Consider the following 17,925-nt stretch of genomic DNA (forward strand, 5'->3'; position numbering starts at 1 on the left):
TGGGCTTTTCTCACACCATGTCCTGTGCTGAAACACATGGCTCACGTGTTTTCTCCAGAGGGAACTGGACAGGCATCTCGGTGATTGAGAGGACAGCTTTGGCTCAGGCTCTACTCTCACTGTCTGTGCAGCTCCGGACAAGTTCCTCAGTTATCCGTGACTCAGTTTCCTCCTCTGCAAGAGTGGGGAAGAGATCCCTCTAGAGGGTTATTTTGAAGATTCAATAGTGTCCGAAGGGTACAGCACACACAGTCCACAGCAAGCTCTCAGCGAACACTAGCGATGGCTTTTACTTGCCATCTGGGTTTTTTTTGTGCCTCAGTTAGAGGGCTTGGCAGGCATTTTTAAAGGATCAGATCATAAATATATGGTTTGTTGGTCAAGAAGCAAAATTGAGGTTATTATGTCATTACTTAAATAACCATTTAAAATGTAACCATTAAAAAAGTACAACACTAGTCTTACCTCTTGGGCCATACAGACACAGGTGGTGGCCTGGGTCTGGCCGTCCCAGGGACTGAGGCTTGTCAACCCCTGCTGCAGAACTTCACTTTTCTGCAAATGCTGCCTCTGGGAAGACTGCCCTGATGACCTCTCTTTCATTTTCCTACACCTCCTCCTCAGGGTCCCAGTCCGTTCCTGTCTCACATCCTGGTGATTCCTATGGGCAGCTCTTCTCCTCTGGGAGGATATGAGTATTCAGGAGCTTGGTCTCCCCTGATTGTTCTCAGGATGCACCCAGCCTTGGAGCAGCACTCAATAAGAATGGCAAACTTGTTTACTGAGCACCTGCCCTGTGCTGCAACTAGTGTTCTGGGCGCTAGAGCAGGTATTTCATGTATGTTCAAGTGGCTTCTTTATGACCCAGAACAGCAGGGCTCGCCTCCACAGGAAATGCTCTTGGATCTGTAGGAAAGGAACATGATTTCCCACCATCATGGAAGTAGAATTTTTTTCCCAAAGTGATGCATGTTGGTGAACCGGAGCTCCCTTGGGCCTGGGCTGGGTGAGATTTGAGGCCTCAGCCAGGTATCGTGCTTGGGGATTGACCCACTTTGTGTGTGTGTGTGTGTGTGTGTGTGTGTGTGTGTGTGTGTGACACTGGAGAGTTTTTCACTATAGCAGAGACAGTTTGGGTTTTCATCCAAGCCCTTGTTGTGAGCCTTTCCCCGGTGTTGCATGGCTGGGTGCCTCTCGGGGGCTCAGCTCTGGTCTTCCCCAGACATCTGGCACAGCGGCTGAGGGCATGGGAGTGAGTCCTGGCTGACCTGGCAGACGCTATGATACACGGTCACATCTCCTCCAGGGGTATTTCAGACCCTTTGGAAGTGAGAGGGGAGGCGAGGGGCCAGAATTGGGACAGGGTCACATCCCTCGTGGACCCACCTTGCTTGAGAAGCCTGATGAATGTGGGCAGGTGGGACACCATGGGCTCCTCCATACCTGTCTGGCTCCCCCACTTTCCACTGTATCTCAAACATGCCTAGAAAGTTATTCTTCAGTCTCTGACATGAAACGTGTCTTGTGAGGATTTTCTGGCCTGCCTTTGCAGTGGGGAGAGATTTATTTTGTTCTTCCAGTGGTTTTGTGGCAGGGCCTTCACTGGGTTCGATGAGGGGTCCCGGGCTCACTGCTGCCCGCGAGTGTAAGCCGAGTTCTGTTAATGCCATGTGGGCAGCGTGGCGAGCCTGGGCACAGGCTGTAGAAGCTTTGGTTTGGAACCTGGGCCATGGTGGAGGTGCCGGCATAGAGATATGTCCCAGACAAGGGGTCTGGAGCCAGAGTTCTGATGTGTTTGGGAGCGCCCACGGGCTCTGCTCATGTCTGTCACCCAGCTGACCCCTCGCTTCTGCCTCCCCTGGTTCTGGTTGACCAAGGTCACATGAGTCCTCTTACAGAGTAGAAATATGCTTCTTGTTGCTCTTGGGACTTTGTTCCTGTGACAGTCTGCCTGTCTTCTTTCCATCTGCTCAGCCCCTCTGTGATGAGATCTTCTTCTTGACTGCCATATTGCTGACTCAGGATGGAGTTAGCAGAAAACCAAATTTGCCATGTCATACTCTAAAACTTAATAAAAAAAGAAAAATTAGAAACTTAACTCAGAGTGGAAGCTGTTCTAAAATAGATTTCTTTCCTGGCTTACGAAACATTTTGACTATGAAAGTAATGGATGCACCTTGTAGGAAAAGTGGAGAATGTATAAAAACAAAGAAGGGATGGGGCGCCAGGGTGGCTCAGTTGGTGAAGTGTCTGCCTTCAGCTCAGGTCATGATCCCGGGGTCCTGGGATGGAGTCTGCTTCTCCCTCTCCCTGCTGCGCCCCCTGCTTGTGCTTTCTTTCTCTGTCTCTGTCTCTCAAATAAATAAATAAACTCCTTAAAAAAAAAAAAAAAACCACAAAGAAGGGAATAAAACAAATTCGTAGTCTTATCTTCCAGGGATAATCACAGTCAACATTTGGAGTCTCTCTCTCCAGTCTTGTCTCTCCGTGTGTGTGTGGGTGTGCGCGCGCGCGCGTGTGTGTGCGCACTTGCATGCATCAGGAACAAAATTACAGGTATGTGTGTAGATGACACACACGCTTTCTACAAAACTGAACTAGTCTTGTTTTGTAACCTTCTACTCTCGCTTAATGTGCTACTGTTACGTTCCTAGGTCATCAAATACTCTTATGGCATGATGTGAAGTGGTTTTCCATTTTATGATGGAGTCTTAACTGACAGTTCTTCCCAGGTTGTGAACACTTCTACACTCCTTCTGTCTTTGTTTTCACTCGCTCGCGCCTTGAGTTCATGCTTCCTGGAGGAGGAATTGCATGGAGTTATCACACTGCTCTCTCGAAAGGTTTATGACAACTTTTACAGTCTTTTGCCCATTTTCTCCTTGTGTGTGTATTGTTTTATGAGCACTCCTTATGTGTGAAGGACAGGACCTCTGTTTATACATTGCAGTGTCAGGTAGTTAAGAACTCTGGAACCATACTGAGCTCAAAGCCCAGTCCACTGTTGACTAGCTGTATGGTTTTGAGCGTGTTATTTAATCCCTTTGTGCCTCAGTTTTCTCAAATACAAAATGGCGGTAATAATTGGACATACCCGTAAGATTGGGATAAGTATTTAATAAGGTAGCGTGAATAAAGCACTTACAACAGTGACTCGACCAACAGGTTCCATTGCGGGAGCTTTGTATCAGTCATTCATTTGGGCGCTTGACTCATTTTTTTTTAAGGCCTGTTACAGTGCAGGAACACAGAATGATCTATGCCTTGAAAGCTCGAAAGAACAAGACTGTAAATTCATTGGAACTAGGCATTTTCCATTGAAAAAGTTCTTTGACAGATCTACTTTCTTTCGTGGTTATTGATTATCAGATTTTCTATTCGTTTAGTTAATTTTGATAAGGTTTATTTTGAAGACATCGTCACTCTGTTGATACATTTTCCTTTTGCAATTTATGTACTTACGTTTTGTTAATTTGTCAGCTAATTTATTTATTTTAGAGACATTTTAGGTTTTGGATTTAGAAAAAAATAAAGGCAGAATACAGAGAGTTCCTCTATATCTCCGCTCCTCCTCTGGGTTCCCTTATTATTAACATCTTGCATTCCTGTGATACCTTTGTTACAAGTGATGGGAATTTTGATATGTTCTTTGTAACTGAAGTCCATGGTTTATAGGAGAGTTCACGGTTTTTGTTGTACATTCTATGGGTTTTGACAAATGTATATAATGAGACGCAGCTACCATTACAGTACCATCCAGCATGATTCCACTGCCCTAGAAATCCCCGGTGCTCTGTCTACTTATTTCTGTTTCCCTTCCCTGATCCTCTGGTAACCACTGATCTTTTTACTGTCTTCAGAGTTTTGCCTTTTCCACAATCTCATGTGGTTGGAATCATATAGCATCTAGCTTTCTCATTTCTTTTGCTTAGTCATATGCACTTAAATTTCCTCCATGCCTTTTCATGGCTCGACAGCTCATTTCTTTTTATCACTGAATAATATTCCATTGTCTGGCTCTACTGCATACATTTGTTTATCCACTCATTCATGCAAGGACATCTTGGTTGCTTCCAGCTTTTGGCAATTATGAATAAAGCTGCTATAAATATTCATGGGCAGGTTTTTTTGTGGCCATGTTTTCAGCTCATTTGGGCAAATACCAGGGAGCACAATTACTGGATCATATGGTAAGAGTAGTTTAAGTTTTATAAGGATTTTTTTGTGTCTCTTTTATAGTACCCCCCACTAACAACAAAAAAAAAAATTGCTGCTACTATTTGTTCTTTTTTTTTGTCCTTTCAATATGCATTCTGAAATCTTTACAAATTTGTTAGCACATCGCTGATGTGATTTTTTGCGTAATATTTCGCTCTTACTGCTTCATGTGGGATATTTCCTACTGTTGTTTTGAAATAAAGCAAACATAGAAAAATTACATAATGATAATATTTTTTTTTAGCAAATATTTATAAAACCAATCCCTGTGTCACCATCACCGGAGTCAAGAAGTAGAGCCTATCAAGCTTCTCTGTCCCAGCTTTATCCCTTCCACTTTGGAGGTGAACTCTACCCCAGTTTTAACAGATTTTCTTCATAGCTTTACCACTTACAATTTTATCTCTAAATAAGCTAGTTTGGCCTGATTTTGAAATTTATATAAATGGAATTATGCTGTGTATATTCAGTCATACGTATCTTATAATCTTCTATTAACATTCTATATTTGTTTAGTTCCTTCATTTTCATCACTGGCTAGGATTCCGTCATGGGACTATACAACAGGTTTTTTTTTATACATTTCAGTGCTGATGGGTGTTTGACTTATTTCCAGTTTCTGTATTTTATGAAAAACGCCGCCATGACAAACTCCTGCATACATCCTAACGCCCATGGGCTTAAGTTTCTCCAAGTATATATACATTTAGATGTGGAATGGCTGCGTTTAGCTTCACCGTTGAACAAATGCTCAATTGTTTCCATCCGTGGGGGGGAGGTGGGCACGCCGTTCTGACTTCCTGTCAGCATTGTGTGGGCTCCAGGCTTCGCGTTCTGAATAATTGTTGTATGATCAGACTTTAGTATTTTGCCAATCTGGCAGGTGTACAGTGGTGACTCACTGTGATTTCGTTTGCATTTCCTAATTATTAATGAGGTTCAGCATCTTCTCATAGATTTATTTGTCATTTGAATATCTTTTCTGGTGACATTTCCATGCTATTTTCTTCCTTATAGATTTATCCACTCTGAGTTTGAATTTTGATTTTATAACGTTGGTAGCAAATATGTTCTCTATTTTTTCCTTTTTATTCTTGTCGGGTCTTAATGAACAGAAGTTCCTGATTATAATGTAGCCAAATATATCTTTCTCTTTTTCTTTTTGGTTGCTACTATTTGCGACTTGTTTAAGAAGTCCCTTCTTACTCCAAAGTCATAAAGATATTTTATACTGTCTTCTAAAGCTCTCTTTCCTTTTTTATTTTGCACAGTTAGGTCTTCAAATACTCGGAATGGATTTTGTTTATTTATGATATGAAGTTAGGATTCAATTTTATTTTTTCCTTGTTTCCCTGTTGTTTTGCCGTGCTACCTTTGTCTTTTGGGGATTCGGAGTCCATATATATATATGGCTTTGTTTTCAGTCTTGCTATTCTTTATCATTAATTCATTTTTCTACCCATACATGAAATACCTTACTCTCTTAACTACTATAGCATTATAACACATCATGATATCCAATAGAGCAGGACCTAGTTCTTCTTTAAAAGTGTGCGTGCACACACATATATTTACACCACCCAGTCAGGTTCATCAAATACCTTACTGAAAACTTTTGGAATTTTGATGACCGTTTCATAGATTCCATAAATCAACTTGGGGAGAATTAACATATTTATAACATTAAGTCTTCTAATCCATGAACATGGTATATCTCCTCACTTGTTAAGTCTTTTTAAATATCTCCCAATAAATGGATCTTGCCCATCTTTACTAGATTTATTCTTAGATATTTGCTATTTTGTGATGCTTTTTAAATTCAGTTTTCTAACTCTTTATTGCCAGTATACAGGAGGACAGTTGATTTTTTTTATGCTGATTTATATCCAGCAACATTGCTAAACTCTTATTAAATACAATTATTTATATATTTACTTGGGTTTGGGTACAAAATCATAATATATGCTAAATAGTGGCAATTTTGTTTTTTTTTTCTTTCCATTTCTTAAACTTTTTACTTATTTTTCTTTACTTCATTGGCAAAGATCCCAGGTTAAAAATAATGGATCTTTCCATAGGGTTTAATTCTGCCTTTGGGTTTGTAGTTTTTTTAATATTTGACCTTTTTTCTTTTAAAGATTTATTTATTTATTTTAGAGAGAGGGAGAGAGAGAGGAAGAGGGGGAGAATCTCAAGCAGACTCCCTGCTGAGTGTGAAGCCTGACGTGGGGCTAGATCCTACGACCCCTAAGCTGAAATCAAGAGTTAGATGCTTAACTGACTGAGCTCCCCAGGAGCCCCTGGCCTTATTTTAAATAATTTTTCTATCGTTAGGGTGAACAATTTTAGGAAAAATATTTTCCTCGTTATTACATTAAATCACTTTTAAAGGTACTTTATTGCTTGGAGTCTTTCGGGTGATAATATTTCATGTTCTTTTTTTGTGGAATTTTGTCCTTCATAGATGGCATATCAGTGATTTGTTCTTTACTCTTCTTTCAGTGAGGCAAAATGCAGCCATATATCCTCCACTGGGGGGCAGTTGCAGCCCTTTCTCAGATCTACAGATGTTGACCCAGTAGGCATGCAAACACTCAGTACAGTTTTCAGTTTCAAGCAGCTCTTTATCTTCTACATATTTTTGCTTCCCCGAGGTGCTGATTTCTTCCCTGGCTGCAGTTCTTAGATCCTCTTTTCTGATGGGATACATGGGGGAACTATAATTATCTTCCTATGCTGTCGTCAGTGTTCTTGTCTTTGCCCCACACTGTCCTTCTGTGTGACAATTGTCCCTCCTTCCTGTTGTTTTCTGAGAGTTTCCGATCCAAACAGTTGTGGAAAGCTGATGGGGGTCGGGGAGGAGAGGTGAACACCTGGCCACCTCAGAAAGCTAGATCTGAGCTTTGGAGATGGTGTCCAATTTTCAGTTTTCTCGTTGCTGCAGACCCTGGACTTCAAAATGGAGGCACGCAGGGGGATGAAGGGTTTTCTGTCCCTCCTCTGGTCACCTCCATTTTTTTTTTCTCCAGCTGTCAATATCTGATTCAGCTGTGGGGAATATTCTTGCACATCTGGCACTAGGTTGAAGCATGGTTGAGAATCTTTCTTTATAGGAGTCTTTGTAGGTTTTTAGGATGTGTTTGGGAGATGTTGCAAAAGCTTAAACTAGAATTCCCCAAAGTCTGTGATACTTCTGTACAACTGGTGATTTTTTGAGATACGTTAAATAACCTGGAACATGTTGTGAGAGAGTTTTTTTAAGGGGTCTTAAAAAAAAACAAAAAAAAACAAGCCTTTATTTTGAAATAATTAGAGATCCACAGGAAGCTGCAAACAAATGGGTCCCGTGCACCCTTCACTCTGCCTCCCCTGGTGCTGACATTTTGTGTAACTGTGGTATAATAGCAAAATTTATGGAGCATATTCAGATTCCACCCATTATCTGTGTGTGTGTGTGTGTGTGTGTGTGTGTGTGTGTGTGTGTGTATTGGTCCTACATGCTTGTACCACATCTGCCATTTCATGGGAATACCATCACAGAGAGATACAGGGCTGTCTCTTCACTGTGGGGCTTCCTTGTAACATCCCTTTCTAGCCACATACCCCCTCCCACAGTCCCTAATTCCTGGCAACCGCTAGGCTGCTCTTCATCTCTATAATTTTGTGTTTTCAAGAATGTTAGATGAAGTAAACCATATGGTATATAACTTTTGAGACTGGGTTTTTTCACTCAGCATAATTCTCTTTTCCTCTTTCCGAATTGGACAAATAGACTTAGTTGATACTAGCATGATATAGAGGTCAGGAAAAGCAAAGTCTTTTTATTATTACTATTATTATTAAAGTATAACACACACGGAAAAGTCTAGAAATCTTCAGAGCATAACACATTGGATTGTCATATGCACCATGTCACATGTAATGTAAATGCACTATTTTAACTAACATTTAGATCATAAATTGATGACCAGACCATGAGGCCTCCCTCTCACCGCAGTTAGTCACTAGCCCTGTTCCCTCTCAAGGATAATCACCATTAGAGATTACTTTTGCCTGTTTTTAAACTTAATATTCATGGAATCATACATTGTGTCTGATTGCAGTCACTTAATAGTATGTTTATGAGAGTTCTCCATGTTATTGTGTATAGTTATGATTCGTGTATTTTCATGGATTTATAGTATTCTTTGGCATGGCTGTACCACAGTTTACTTATTCATTCTCATATTAATGGACATTTGGGTTGTTTTCAGTTTTTGGCTATCACAAATTGTGCTTCTGGGATCATTCTTGCATATAAGTCTCTTGGTGTATGTGTGAGTGAGTTTCTGTTGGGTATCTGCACCTTGGTAGAGTTGCTGTGTCACAGGGCCTGCAAATTTATATCTTTAGTAAATTCCCCTAGAGAGCTTTCCGGATCGGTTGTCCCGTTAACACTTCTCTACCAGTATTGTTGCTTCGCCTCCTTGACAACATTTGATATGTGTCTTTTTAATTGTATTTATACTGGTATGTGGGTCCTGGCATTTTGTTGTGGTCTTGATTGGCATTTTCCTGAAGACAAATGGCTTATGCTCATGCACCATTAGAATATCTTCTTTCATGTATGCCTGCTCAGATCTTTTGCTCATTGTTTTTCTTATTGATTTATAGGAGGGTTTTTTTGTATGTTTGCCTTTCTTTTTTTTTTAAGATTTTATTTATTTATTTGTCAGAGAGAGAGAGGGAGAGAGAGAGCGCACAAGCAGGGGGAGCGGCAGGCAGAGGAGGGAGAAGCAGGCTCCCTGCTGAGCAGGGAGCCCGATGCGGGACTCGATCCTGGGACCCTGGGATCATGACCTGAGCTGAAGGCAGACACTTAACTGACTGAGCCACCCTTGTATGTTTGCCTTTCTCAAAAATACTGTGGATGTGAGTCCTTTGTCAGATGTTTGCACAGCAATATCTTCTCGCACTTCCAGGCTTATCTTTGAACTCTAGTAATGCTATCTTTTGAATAACAGATGTTCTTAAATTTAATACAGACAAATCGTCAGTATTTTCCTTTAGTGCTTTTTGTTGCATGTTTAAATGTTTTTCGCCTACTGCAAGATCATGAAGACATTTTCCTATGTTGTCTTCTAGAAAAAGGCTTCCTTTTGCAGTCACTTATTTCCATTAAAATTCTTGATTTAAATAAAAATACGGAGTAAAAGTGCAGGTGGTACTTGGATATGGAAACATTCACGAAGATAATAAGCAGGTGATTGAGGTTTGAGAAATGCTATTTTGAAACAATAATTCCTCCCTTTTTGGCCTGATAAGCAATATAGAAAGAACAAAACAGTGTGCAAGCTAATGATTATCAGTTCTGTTGGATCATAATACACGTTCATTCATTTACTTGGGGAATATTGATGGCTTTGGGGATTCAATGATGGGCACTCATAGTTGCTCCCCTGTGAGGAGAACAGGATGCTTTGTACCTTTGTTAGCCAGGGGTGGGTAGGATGAGAGGGGTGGATGTCGGGGAGGAGGTCTTGGAGGCTTTTCAAGTGAGCAGCCACCAATCAGAAGTCAGAGCCTCTGTGACGCAGGTGCTCTGGGCACGGTTTGTGCAGGGTTTTCAGCCCTCGGATACCGCTCCCTGAGGATTCCCTTTGCCTCATCCACAGGACCTGCGTAAGGGGAACTCTGAGCCTCTGTAGCTTTAAGGGAAGAGACACCAGCCAGATTCTGAGGGTCTCAGAAGATCACCTGGGAGCCTTAGAGACCAGGGCCCCTCTGCAGTCCTGTCCATCAGAGTCTCTGGGGAGGGCTCTGGACAGCAGTGTTTTTGAAGTTCCCCAAGAGATTCTGATTCTGATGTTGAGTCAGGGTGAGGGAGTCCTGCGGTGAGGGAGGTGCTTTCCAAGGGTGGCTGGATAAGGCTGACATTAACTCCTTTCCCCAAGACCTTGGGTGGGGGCGCCGTGCCCCTCTGGGAAGCTGGGCATGTCTGAGACCTGCAAAGAGCCACTGCAGACCCATCCTCCAGCGCAGCAGGAAGCTCTCTCCACACTCTCATCCATCAAAGGGAATGTCATGGTAGGAAAGGTGAAGGATAGAATGTCATAAGTCAGAGCTGTTCGATTTCTGACGACAGTGCATCTGTGCACTTGTCCCTGCCAGCACTCTCGAGGTCTTGGAGAACTCTTTGCTCTGCTTCCAGCCGACGATCACAGCAGGCCTGATGGCCTGGGACGCTGAGCTCCCCTTGGCCAGCTGGTGACGCCTGTCCCGGCCCCACTGCCTTTCTCTGGGGTGACCCCAAACACCACCACGAAACTTGCATTTGCCTTCTGCTCTTTGCATTTTCAAGTCAAGCAGGTGGCGTACCAGCTGTCCCTGGGCTTTTATGGCCTACCTGATCTTCAAATTTTAACCTGCGCATTTAGCTATTTAACTCTGTGTAAGCCTCCTCCAGTCTTAGTTTGTGTACGTGTAAAATGGGGATGAGGACGCCCTTCTCTCACGGTGCTTAGGGAAATGAAATCACAAAATGTCTTCAGAGCATCGGGCTCATGGTGGTTGCCTGCATGTTAGCCCCATTGTTCTGCAAATCATCAGCCTTTTAAAAATACCTTTCGTGACTTGTCTCTCATGACTGCTGCCCCCGGATGGATTGGGGTTTTGGGGGTGGGATGTTGGGGTTGGTGCTCCAAACCCAGAATTCTAACTTACACCCTGCATTTGGACCTTGCCCTGTAACTCCGGCCACTGGGTCCTCCACTGGGAGGCCAGGGCATCGTGCATGGTCCTCACAGCCGTTTTGGGAAGTGGCCACAGCACAGAAAATTTAAGCTCGGGGAAGACTGAATGGAGCGTACATGTGTGCGCGTGTGCTTGTCAGAGGGGGGAGGTAGAACAGGGCCCAGGCCTGGTGGATGGTGGATGGTGCCCGCTCGGCACAGGGCCTTCTCATAGAGTCGTGTGCTGCTTTTAGGAGCCACGTGGAGTCATCTTTGATGACTGTCACCCTCTTTCCTTCTGGTTATGACACATCTCTTTTCTCTAACATCCTCCCGAAGTCTTCTTTCTCCCACCCATTTTCATCTTCTCCTTTCCCACCTGCTTCTGAGCATTGATCTTTTTCCTTTTAGAAACAACAAAAACTTGATTTGATGATACAGGATTTTTTTGTGGGTTTGTTTTGTAGGAGGAGCAGGGAACAGTGCTGTGGGGGGCTCTCTGGCTGCTGTGGGGTCCCTCTGGAGTCCCTGGCCCACGGCTTCGGCGCAGCCCGGCTGCCTCTGAGCCGGGAGGGTTGGGGGCGGAGCTTCCCCGGGGGACTCTGAGCACTCTGTCAGCCTGGCAGTGATCTCCTTCATCAACCTCACAGGCTTGGTTGTAATACAAGCATATTTCAGTTCCGGCTTCTGGCCTTTTGACTTCTGACTTTGGACATTTATACATTGAGCTTCAAAGCACTTGTTTCTTCTCCGTTTTACTTGCTAATTGGGGCAGCACCCCTGGCCCCTCTGTGAAGTGTTCGGAAGGATGCAGATGAGCCCTCCACGTAGGGGTTGGTATTGTGGTCAACAGCTCCTCCGACAGGGCAGGATGTCTCTCTGAGAATTTAAAACCAAAGGAATTCTGACTTCTCGTTCTAACCTTGCATTGCCGGAGCGCTTTAGTTGGAGAGTTCTCTGGGCTTCTTTTAGGGGAAGTTACTATATGGAGTGATCTGCTCTTCCCATCTGCTGTGTGTGTATCTGCGGGTCTCTGTGTCTCTGGCTCCTTATTCCAGAAGTTCTCTCAGCAAGAGTCTCTGGTTCTGGTGGGAGGGGGTACATTTTCTAAGTATTGTAGCTCTGAAAATGCCCTTAGTTACCTGGACGGTTGATTGGTAGCGGATTCTAGGTTCCAGTTTGTTTTTGTGGAGCCCTGGGGAGCATAGGTCGCCAGTGAGAAGTCTTGTGTTGGTCTGAGGATCAACAATCTCCAGAAGTTGGACAAGCCAGGGACTAGAGCTGGGCTGATGGTTTGTCTCTCTCTGACCCTCTCTGCCCTCCTCGAGTTCTGGTTTTGAAGATGTGGAGGCTGATTCATTCTGTGGATTTTGTTTGGCTGCTTTCTGCCCCTGGGGTTATGTTAGCAGCAGTTCCCTGTTGTGTCCAAAACCAGGGCCCAGATGAGTCACAGGAGTCCTGCACATGTCACCTCAAGGAGTGGGAGGCGGTCTGGAGCTTTGGCCCGAGGTCATGGAGCCTGGTGGCCAGATGTGGTACAGCCTACCATTTCCGGATCCTTTATCTTTGTGTGACTTTTTGGTCTTTGATAGCTTGGAGTGCAGCTGGAGGGAGGAATGGTCCCCGTGCCCCTCTGTAGGCCTCTGCAGGGTGGGGGACCTGAGGGGGACTTTAGGGCTATAGCAACATGGGACGCACGCCTCGCCCAGCTAGGTCTGAGGCCTCCAGACTGTTCTGTATGTTTTTGATTTCCTACCCACACCTTTCTCCTGAGCGGCTGAGTCTGCTTGGCGGTGGTTTCTTAATTGTCCTCTGTGGCTTTCCTTCCAATGCAGTATTGTTCCGCTTTGCGGGTGAAACCAAGGTGGAGGGGCAGCTCGTTTTGCTCATTGTGGACCTTGACTAGACCTACCAAAAGTCTTGAGGATGATGTTCCCAGGGTAGAAAGAAGAGGGGAAAAGTGAATCAGGAGGAAATATACTGAAATTCTTCAGAGTTAAGTATTTAATATGGACATTGCAGTACTCTATATTTTGAATTTACTTAAGAATCTCTAAATCAAAAGCTTTTTTTTTTAAAAAAAAGATTTTATTTATTTGATGGAGAGAGACACAGCGAGAGAGGGAACACAAGCAGGGGGAGTGGGAGAGGGAGAAGCAGGCTTCCCGCCGAGCAGGGAGCCCGATGCGGGGCTCGATCCCAGGACCCTGGGATCAGGACCTGAGCCGAAGGCAGACGCTTAATGACTGAGCCACCCAGGCGCCCCAAATCAAAAGCTTTTTGTCCTGTGCTTCATTGTCCCGTCCTTCAGTATAGGAAAACCCTTCATTTTTCTAAATGTGGAGATCCCTGTGTAACACTTTCAGTGTAAAACATTAAGATAGACCTAGGAACTTTTTGTCCAGAATAACATGGTTTGACCTGGGATTTTTGCCTCGTCGATCCTTGCATCAAGGCATGTAGGATAGAGAGTTTGTGCTAAATTGCTTTATGTTTCAACATTTTATTAATTAAAAAAAAGTTGTGGGGGTGCTTGGGTGGCTCAGTCAGTTAAACGTCTGCCTTCGGCTCAGGTCATGATCCCAGGGTGCTGGGATCGAGCCCGGCATCGGGCTCCCTGCTCGGCAGGAAGTCTGCTTCTCCCTCTCCCTCCGCCCCTGCTCGTGTTCCTTCTCTCGCCGGGTCTGTCAAATAAATAAATAAAATCTTAAAAAAAAAAAAAGTTGTAAATGTGATTCTGGGGAGGCAGGGAACTCCCAGCTGGTGTAGCGTATAGTCTCGGCCGAGTGGCACCACGCCCTGAGGATGGGGATGCTCTAAATATGTGTTGAGCTACGTTGTGCTGATGGTCATGGGAATCAGGCGAAGCCCATGTGAAACAGACACGTCGTGGCAGGAAGGGAGTGGATGAACCCCAGGGAAGGAGAACGTCCCGTGGGGGTGGGAGATGGAGGGGAATTTCACGGGTGAAGACAGCAATAGTGCTTTGTCTCCATGACCCGTCCTGGGGCTTCTGCCATCTGAGTGTGCAAATGATGCAATTTTGGAATATAGGTGAGGTTCAGGGGTGGAGTCCGGAGCCGACGACCAAGAAAGAATTCTTGAGGTGTCTTTGGTGCAGAATGGTGATTTATTAAAGCACAGGGACAGACCCCATGGGCAGAAAGAGCTGCTGCCCCAGGGTTGTGAGGGGTGGCTGATTATATACCCAGGAGTTGGGGAGGTGAGGAAAAAGGGGGTGTCCAAAAGGATTGTCATATGCTACAGACCCTCAGGACACTGGAGACCTGGTTATTGTCAAGCCAAGGCTGTTTCCCCCTCTAATGAGGCACTAATATGAAGACAGTTGGGAGTTTCCTGGAGGAATGTTACATCCCTCCTATCACATGTCCTTGTCAATGGGCTTTAGAGTTAGAAGAAATTCCATGTTATTTACATTTCCTTCCGCCTCAGCCTCCCTTAATTTTATGGATGGGAGGGTGATGTTAGGGCTTCAGGAACGGAGTTATGGGTCTCTGGAAGTGAGGCTGTTGATAAGAAAGCTTCTTCCTTGTTAAGCACTAGGACATTTATAAACTGAGGGAGACTCCTGTCCTGCAGGACTGTAATCTCTATCAGTTAACCGTTTGTTTTTCCTTTAGGGCGGTCAGGGGTGCCTGAGGAATGTCACACATACCACCACATGGTGGGGGGGGTGTAGGGTAGCAGCTTCTGCTTTGTCCTCGGTGAGCCTTCTGCTCTCTCATCACGGGGACAGCATGCTGAGGGGGAGGAGAAAGTCACTGCAGCCTTGGAGAGCTTCTTCAGCAGTGGGCTGGGGAGGATGGTGAGGACACGTCAGAGATGATATTCGCATCCACAGCCGGCCGGGCTTCTGCTGCCAAGCAGGCCTCACATATGGAAGGTTGTGGAATGGTCCGGTCTCTGAAGACGCTCACGGGAGGGGTCCTGAGTTGAAACCTCACCTGCTGCTGTAGATGGCATCTGTCATTGTGTGGATGAAGCCGTGGGCGCCGTGCCTGGGGACAGAAACCAGAGTGCAGAAGGCAAAATCCAGAAGGGGAGGGGTGGAGAAGAGGGGGACCTGGGGCTGGGTGGTGAGGGTGGACAGCTGGAGAAGCCATTGCACCAGGAGGTGCAGGGTGGTGCAGGGCGGTGCAGGGTGGTGCAGGGTGGTGCAGGGAGGGACCGGACTGCAGGGCTGTGCAGGCAGCTCCAGATGCCCCTCCACCCCTCCCACGTGCGCAGGTGGGAACCGGAGACCGGCATCTGCCCCCTGCTGACAGCACCTGACTTTGGTGGGCAGACTGGCCATGCAGGGGGCAGGCCCTCCCTGGGACGAGCGGTATGAAGCTGGGTGTGGCCCCTCGGGAGGGGTGGTGTGACCGGAAGCGCTGGCGGGGTCTGTCCCATCCCCTGGAGGAACACGGCTCGTGGTTTCTGCTGCTTGGGTGATGAGGGCTCTTGGGGCTCTACCCTGCACCTGTCCTGTGTCCCTGCCTTGGTCCCTCCTGGGAGCTTCCTGCTGTGTCCCCAGCAACCCCCATTCCTGCTTAAGGTTGGTTTCTAACAACAACCAGAGATGCCTCACTGACCTTCGTGTGTCAGCAACTTTGCCGTGGCCTTTCCCAGTGTCTGTCTCTAGTGTCTTTAGCAATGGCATGGACAACAGACAAGGCTTCCAAACAAAACCAAATTCTCTGAAGATAGTGTATCCTTCTGATAAGGAAAAAAAAAAATCCTTATTAGGATTCAGGGAAGCCGGCATTTGCTTGCAGGCTGAGTGTGTGTGTGTGTGTGTGTGTGTGTGTGTGTGTGTGTGTGTGTGTGTATCTGGTCTGCTCACCAAAGACATCATCAGCTGTGCTGTGGACCGAAGGAGTGGCTTTTCTGGCCTATGCTGTCACATCATCCCAGGAGTGGGCAAGAGTGGACATTTGTCGGATGGTGGTGCTGGCTTGGTGGGACTCCACATTTGCTTCGTGTGCATGATGGTTGAGCCCTTGGGAGGGTAGGCATCGAGCTTTTGGGTTGATATTAGATGTGCAATCGACAAACACCCCACTTAGGGGCACTTTCTTTTTCACCCCTTGTGTATGCTGGTGAGAGGATGTGTGGAGCTTGCACTTAACAATATGAGTGGTTTTGGTGAATATGCAATTTTATTCGGGTAGTTCCTTTTTTTTTAAGATTTTATTAATTTATTTGAGAGAGAGAGAGAGACAGAGCATGCACGCACGCACAAGAGAGCCAGCACGAGGCGGGGAGGGGAAGGGTAGAGGGAGAGGGAGAAGCAGATTCCCTGCTGAGCAGGGAGGGGCTCTCCTGGGATGGAGTTCCTCCCCTCCTCCCCCCCGCCCCACAGGGCTCCATCCTAGGACCTGGGGATCATGACCTGAGCCAAAGGCATATGCTTAACTGACTGAGCCACCCTGGCGCACCCACGTAGTTCCTTTTTGAATTATAATATTCATGTGCATATGAGATATTCTCTTTTCCAAAATGGAAGAAATGCTTTGGGTAGCAATTATTCTTCCTTATTTAACTAGTAAATAATATGTATTTGTGTGGTCCGTCTGTCAGTTTGCCTATCTATCTAAATGAGTGAAATGAGTAATAGAATGTGTTAGCTCAATGAAGTACCTGGAGTTCACCACTTGCTGTGTTTTTTGCTCAGAAGGAGGGACCAGGGGATGGGAACATGTTTGATACAGCTGTGAAAGAATTTCATTGAAATGGCAGTGAATCCTTTTTGCATTTCTGATGTTTGCTTATGTGAGAATACCGAGCTTCTGAACGGAGCACCAGGACATGGGAGGGACAGACCAGTGCCTTGTTCCCGGTCGGGGTCTGAAACCAAAGCTGGAGTAGCTAGCAGAATTGAGATGCAGAGGCCATTCCCAGGACACAGGGAATTGTCCAGCAGAACCACTGGCCAGCCATTTTGGTGTTGGGGTCCAGGAACTGTGGGTTGTTCCTGAGGATGCTGATGTGTCTGAAGCAGCGCAGGCTGGGGCTAGGTGACAAGGAGGTGGGGGGTAAGAACTGCGGACGGTGGGTAGCATCTCCAGCTGAGGGAGCCCCAAGCCTGGGGTCAGGGCCAGGGCTGAGTGGCAGGGTGAAGGACCTTTTGGAATCTAACCTCCCAGAGAGTATAGGAAGTGAGCCTGACCCTCAGTCCTTGCCCTGAATCTGGACCAGGGCCTCAAGCCTACCAGTGACCGCTGGGGTCTGAGAGGCCGGAGGGATATGGCCCAGAGAGGCGAGCAGCATGGAGAGGAGGTGCTGTCCATCCTGAGGCCACAGTGGGACCTCGTGGGGGCTCGGGGTCCTGCTCGCTCACAGCCTGGGCCCAGGGGCCGAGCTGCGGAGGGGCAGGTGTGGCTGCTGCTGGGTCAGCATGAACAGGTTCCATGACTAGGCATGGCTGGTGGAGGCAGGCAGCATGGATTTCTGAGTAAGCACGTAAGAAATGTCTTTGCTCAGTCATCAGATACTTGGTCAATTTCCAGTAGGCATGATGGAGAATTACTCTTTTTTTAATATTTTATTTATTTATTTGACAGAGAGAGTCTCAGCAAGAGAGAGAACACAAGCAGGGGGAGTGGGAGAGGGAGGGAGAAGCAGGCTTCCCGCCGAGCAGGGAGCCCGATGCGGGGCTTGATCCCAGGACCTTGGGATCATGACCTGAGCCGAAGGCAGACGCTTAACTGACTGAGCCACCCAGGTGCCGCAAGAATTACTCTTTTAGCATTGGGACCAAGGAAATGCCACCCACATGGGTCAGACCCCTGTGTCCTCCAGGCCTGGAAAGTGCCTGGGGCAGATCCTAGTGGGGGAGGGGTGTTAGGCGAACTAGAATACCCTCTGTGAGGTCAGCCTTGGGGGGTTAGGCATGCTTGCCTCCTGGATCCCCACCGGCCACACGCCCCGCTCTGGCTGCATGCCCGCCCCATTCATTCTGTGGTCCCCACTGGATCCACACCCTCTGCCCCCG

At 46.2% G+C, this 17,925-nt stretch overlaps 1 protein-coding gene across 2 annotated transcripts in view; it reads left to right on the forward strand.

The window, feature by feature from the left end:
* Window positions 1-17,925, forward strand: part of CPXM2 (carboxypeptidase X, M14 family member 2) — a 139,499-nt gene that overhangs the window by 14,929 nt on the left and 106,645 nt on the right. The window contains exon 1 of one of the 2 annotated variants that reach the window (XM_073884660.1): window positions 4,100-4,190. The exons of the other annotated variant lie outside the window; for it this stretch is intronic. Within the exon in view, the coding sequence (XP_073740761.1) occupies window positions 4,115-4,190 (76 nt within the window). The 5' untranslated portion in view covers window positions 4,100-4,114. Of the gene's footprint in view, window positions 1-4,099; window positions 4,191-17,925 lie in introns of those variants that run through there. 2 annotated transcript variants of the gene reach the window in all.

Source organism: Callorhinus ursinus, unplaced genomic scaffold, assembly GCF_003265705.2.
Source record: "Callorhinus ursinus isolate GAN/ISIS: 27379988/994484 unplaced genomic scaffold, GSC_fseal_2.0 scaffold58, whole genome shotgun sequence".
Lineage (NCBI taxonomy): Eukaryota > Metazoa > Chordata > Mammalia > Carnivora > Otariidae > Callorhinus > Callorhinus ursinus.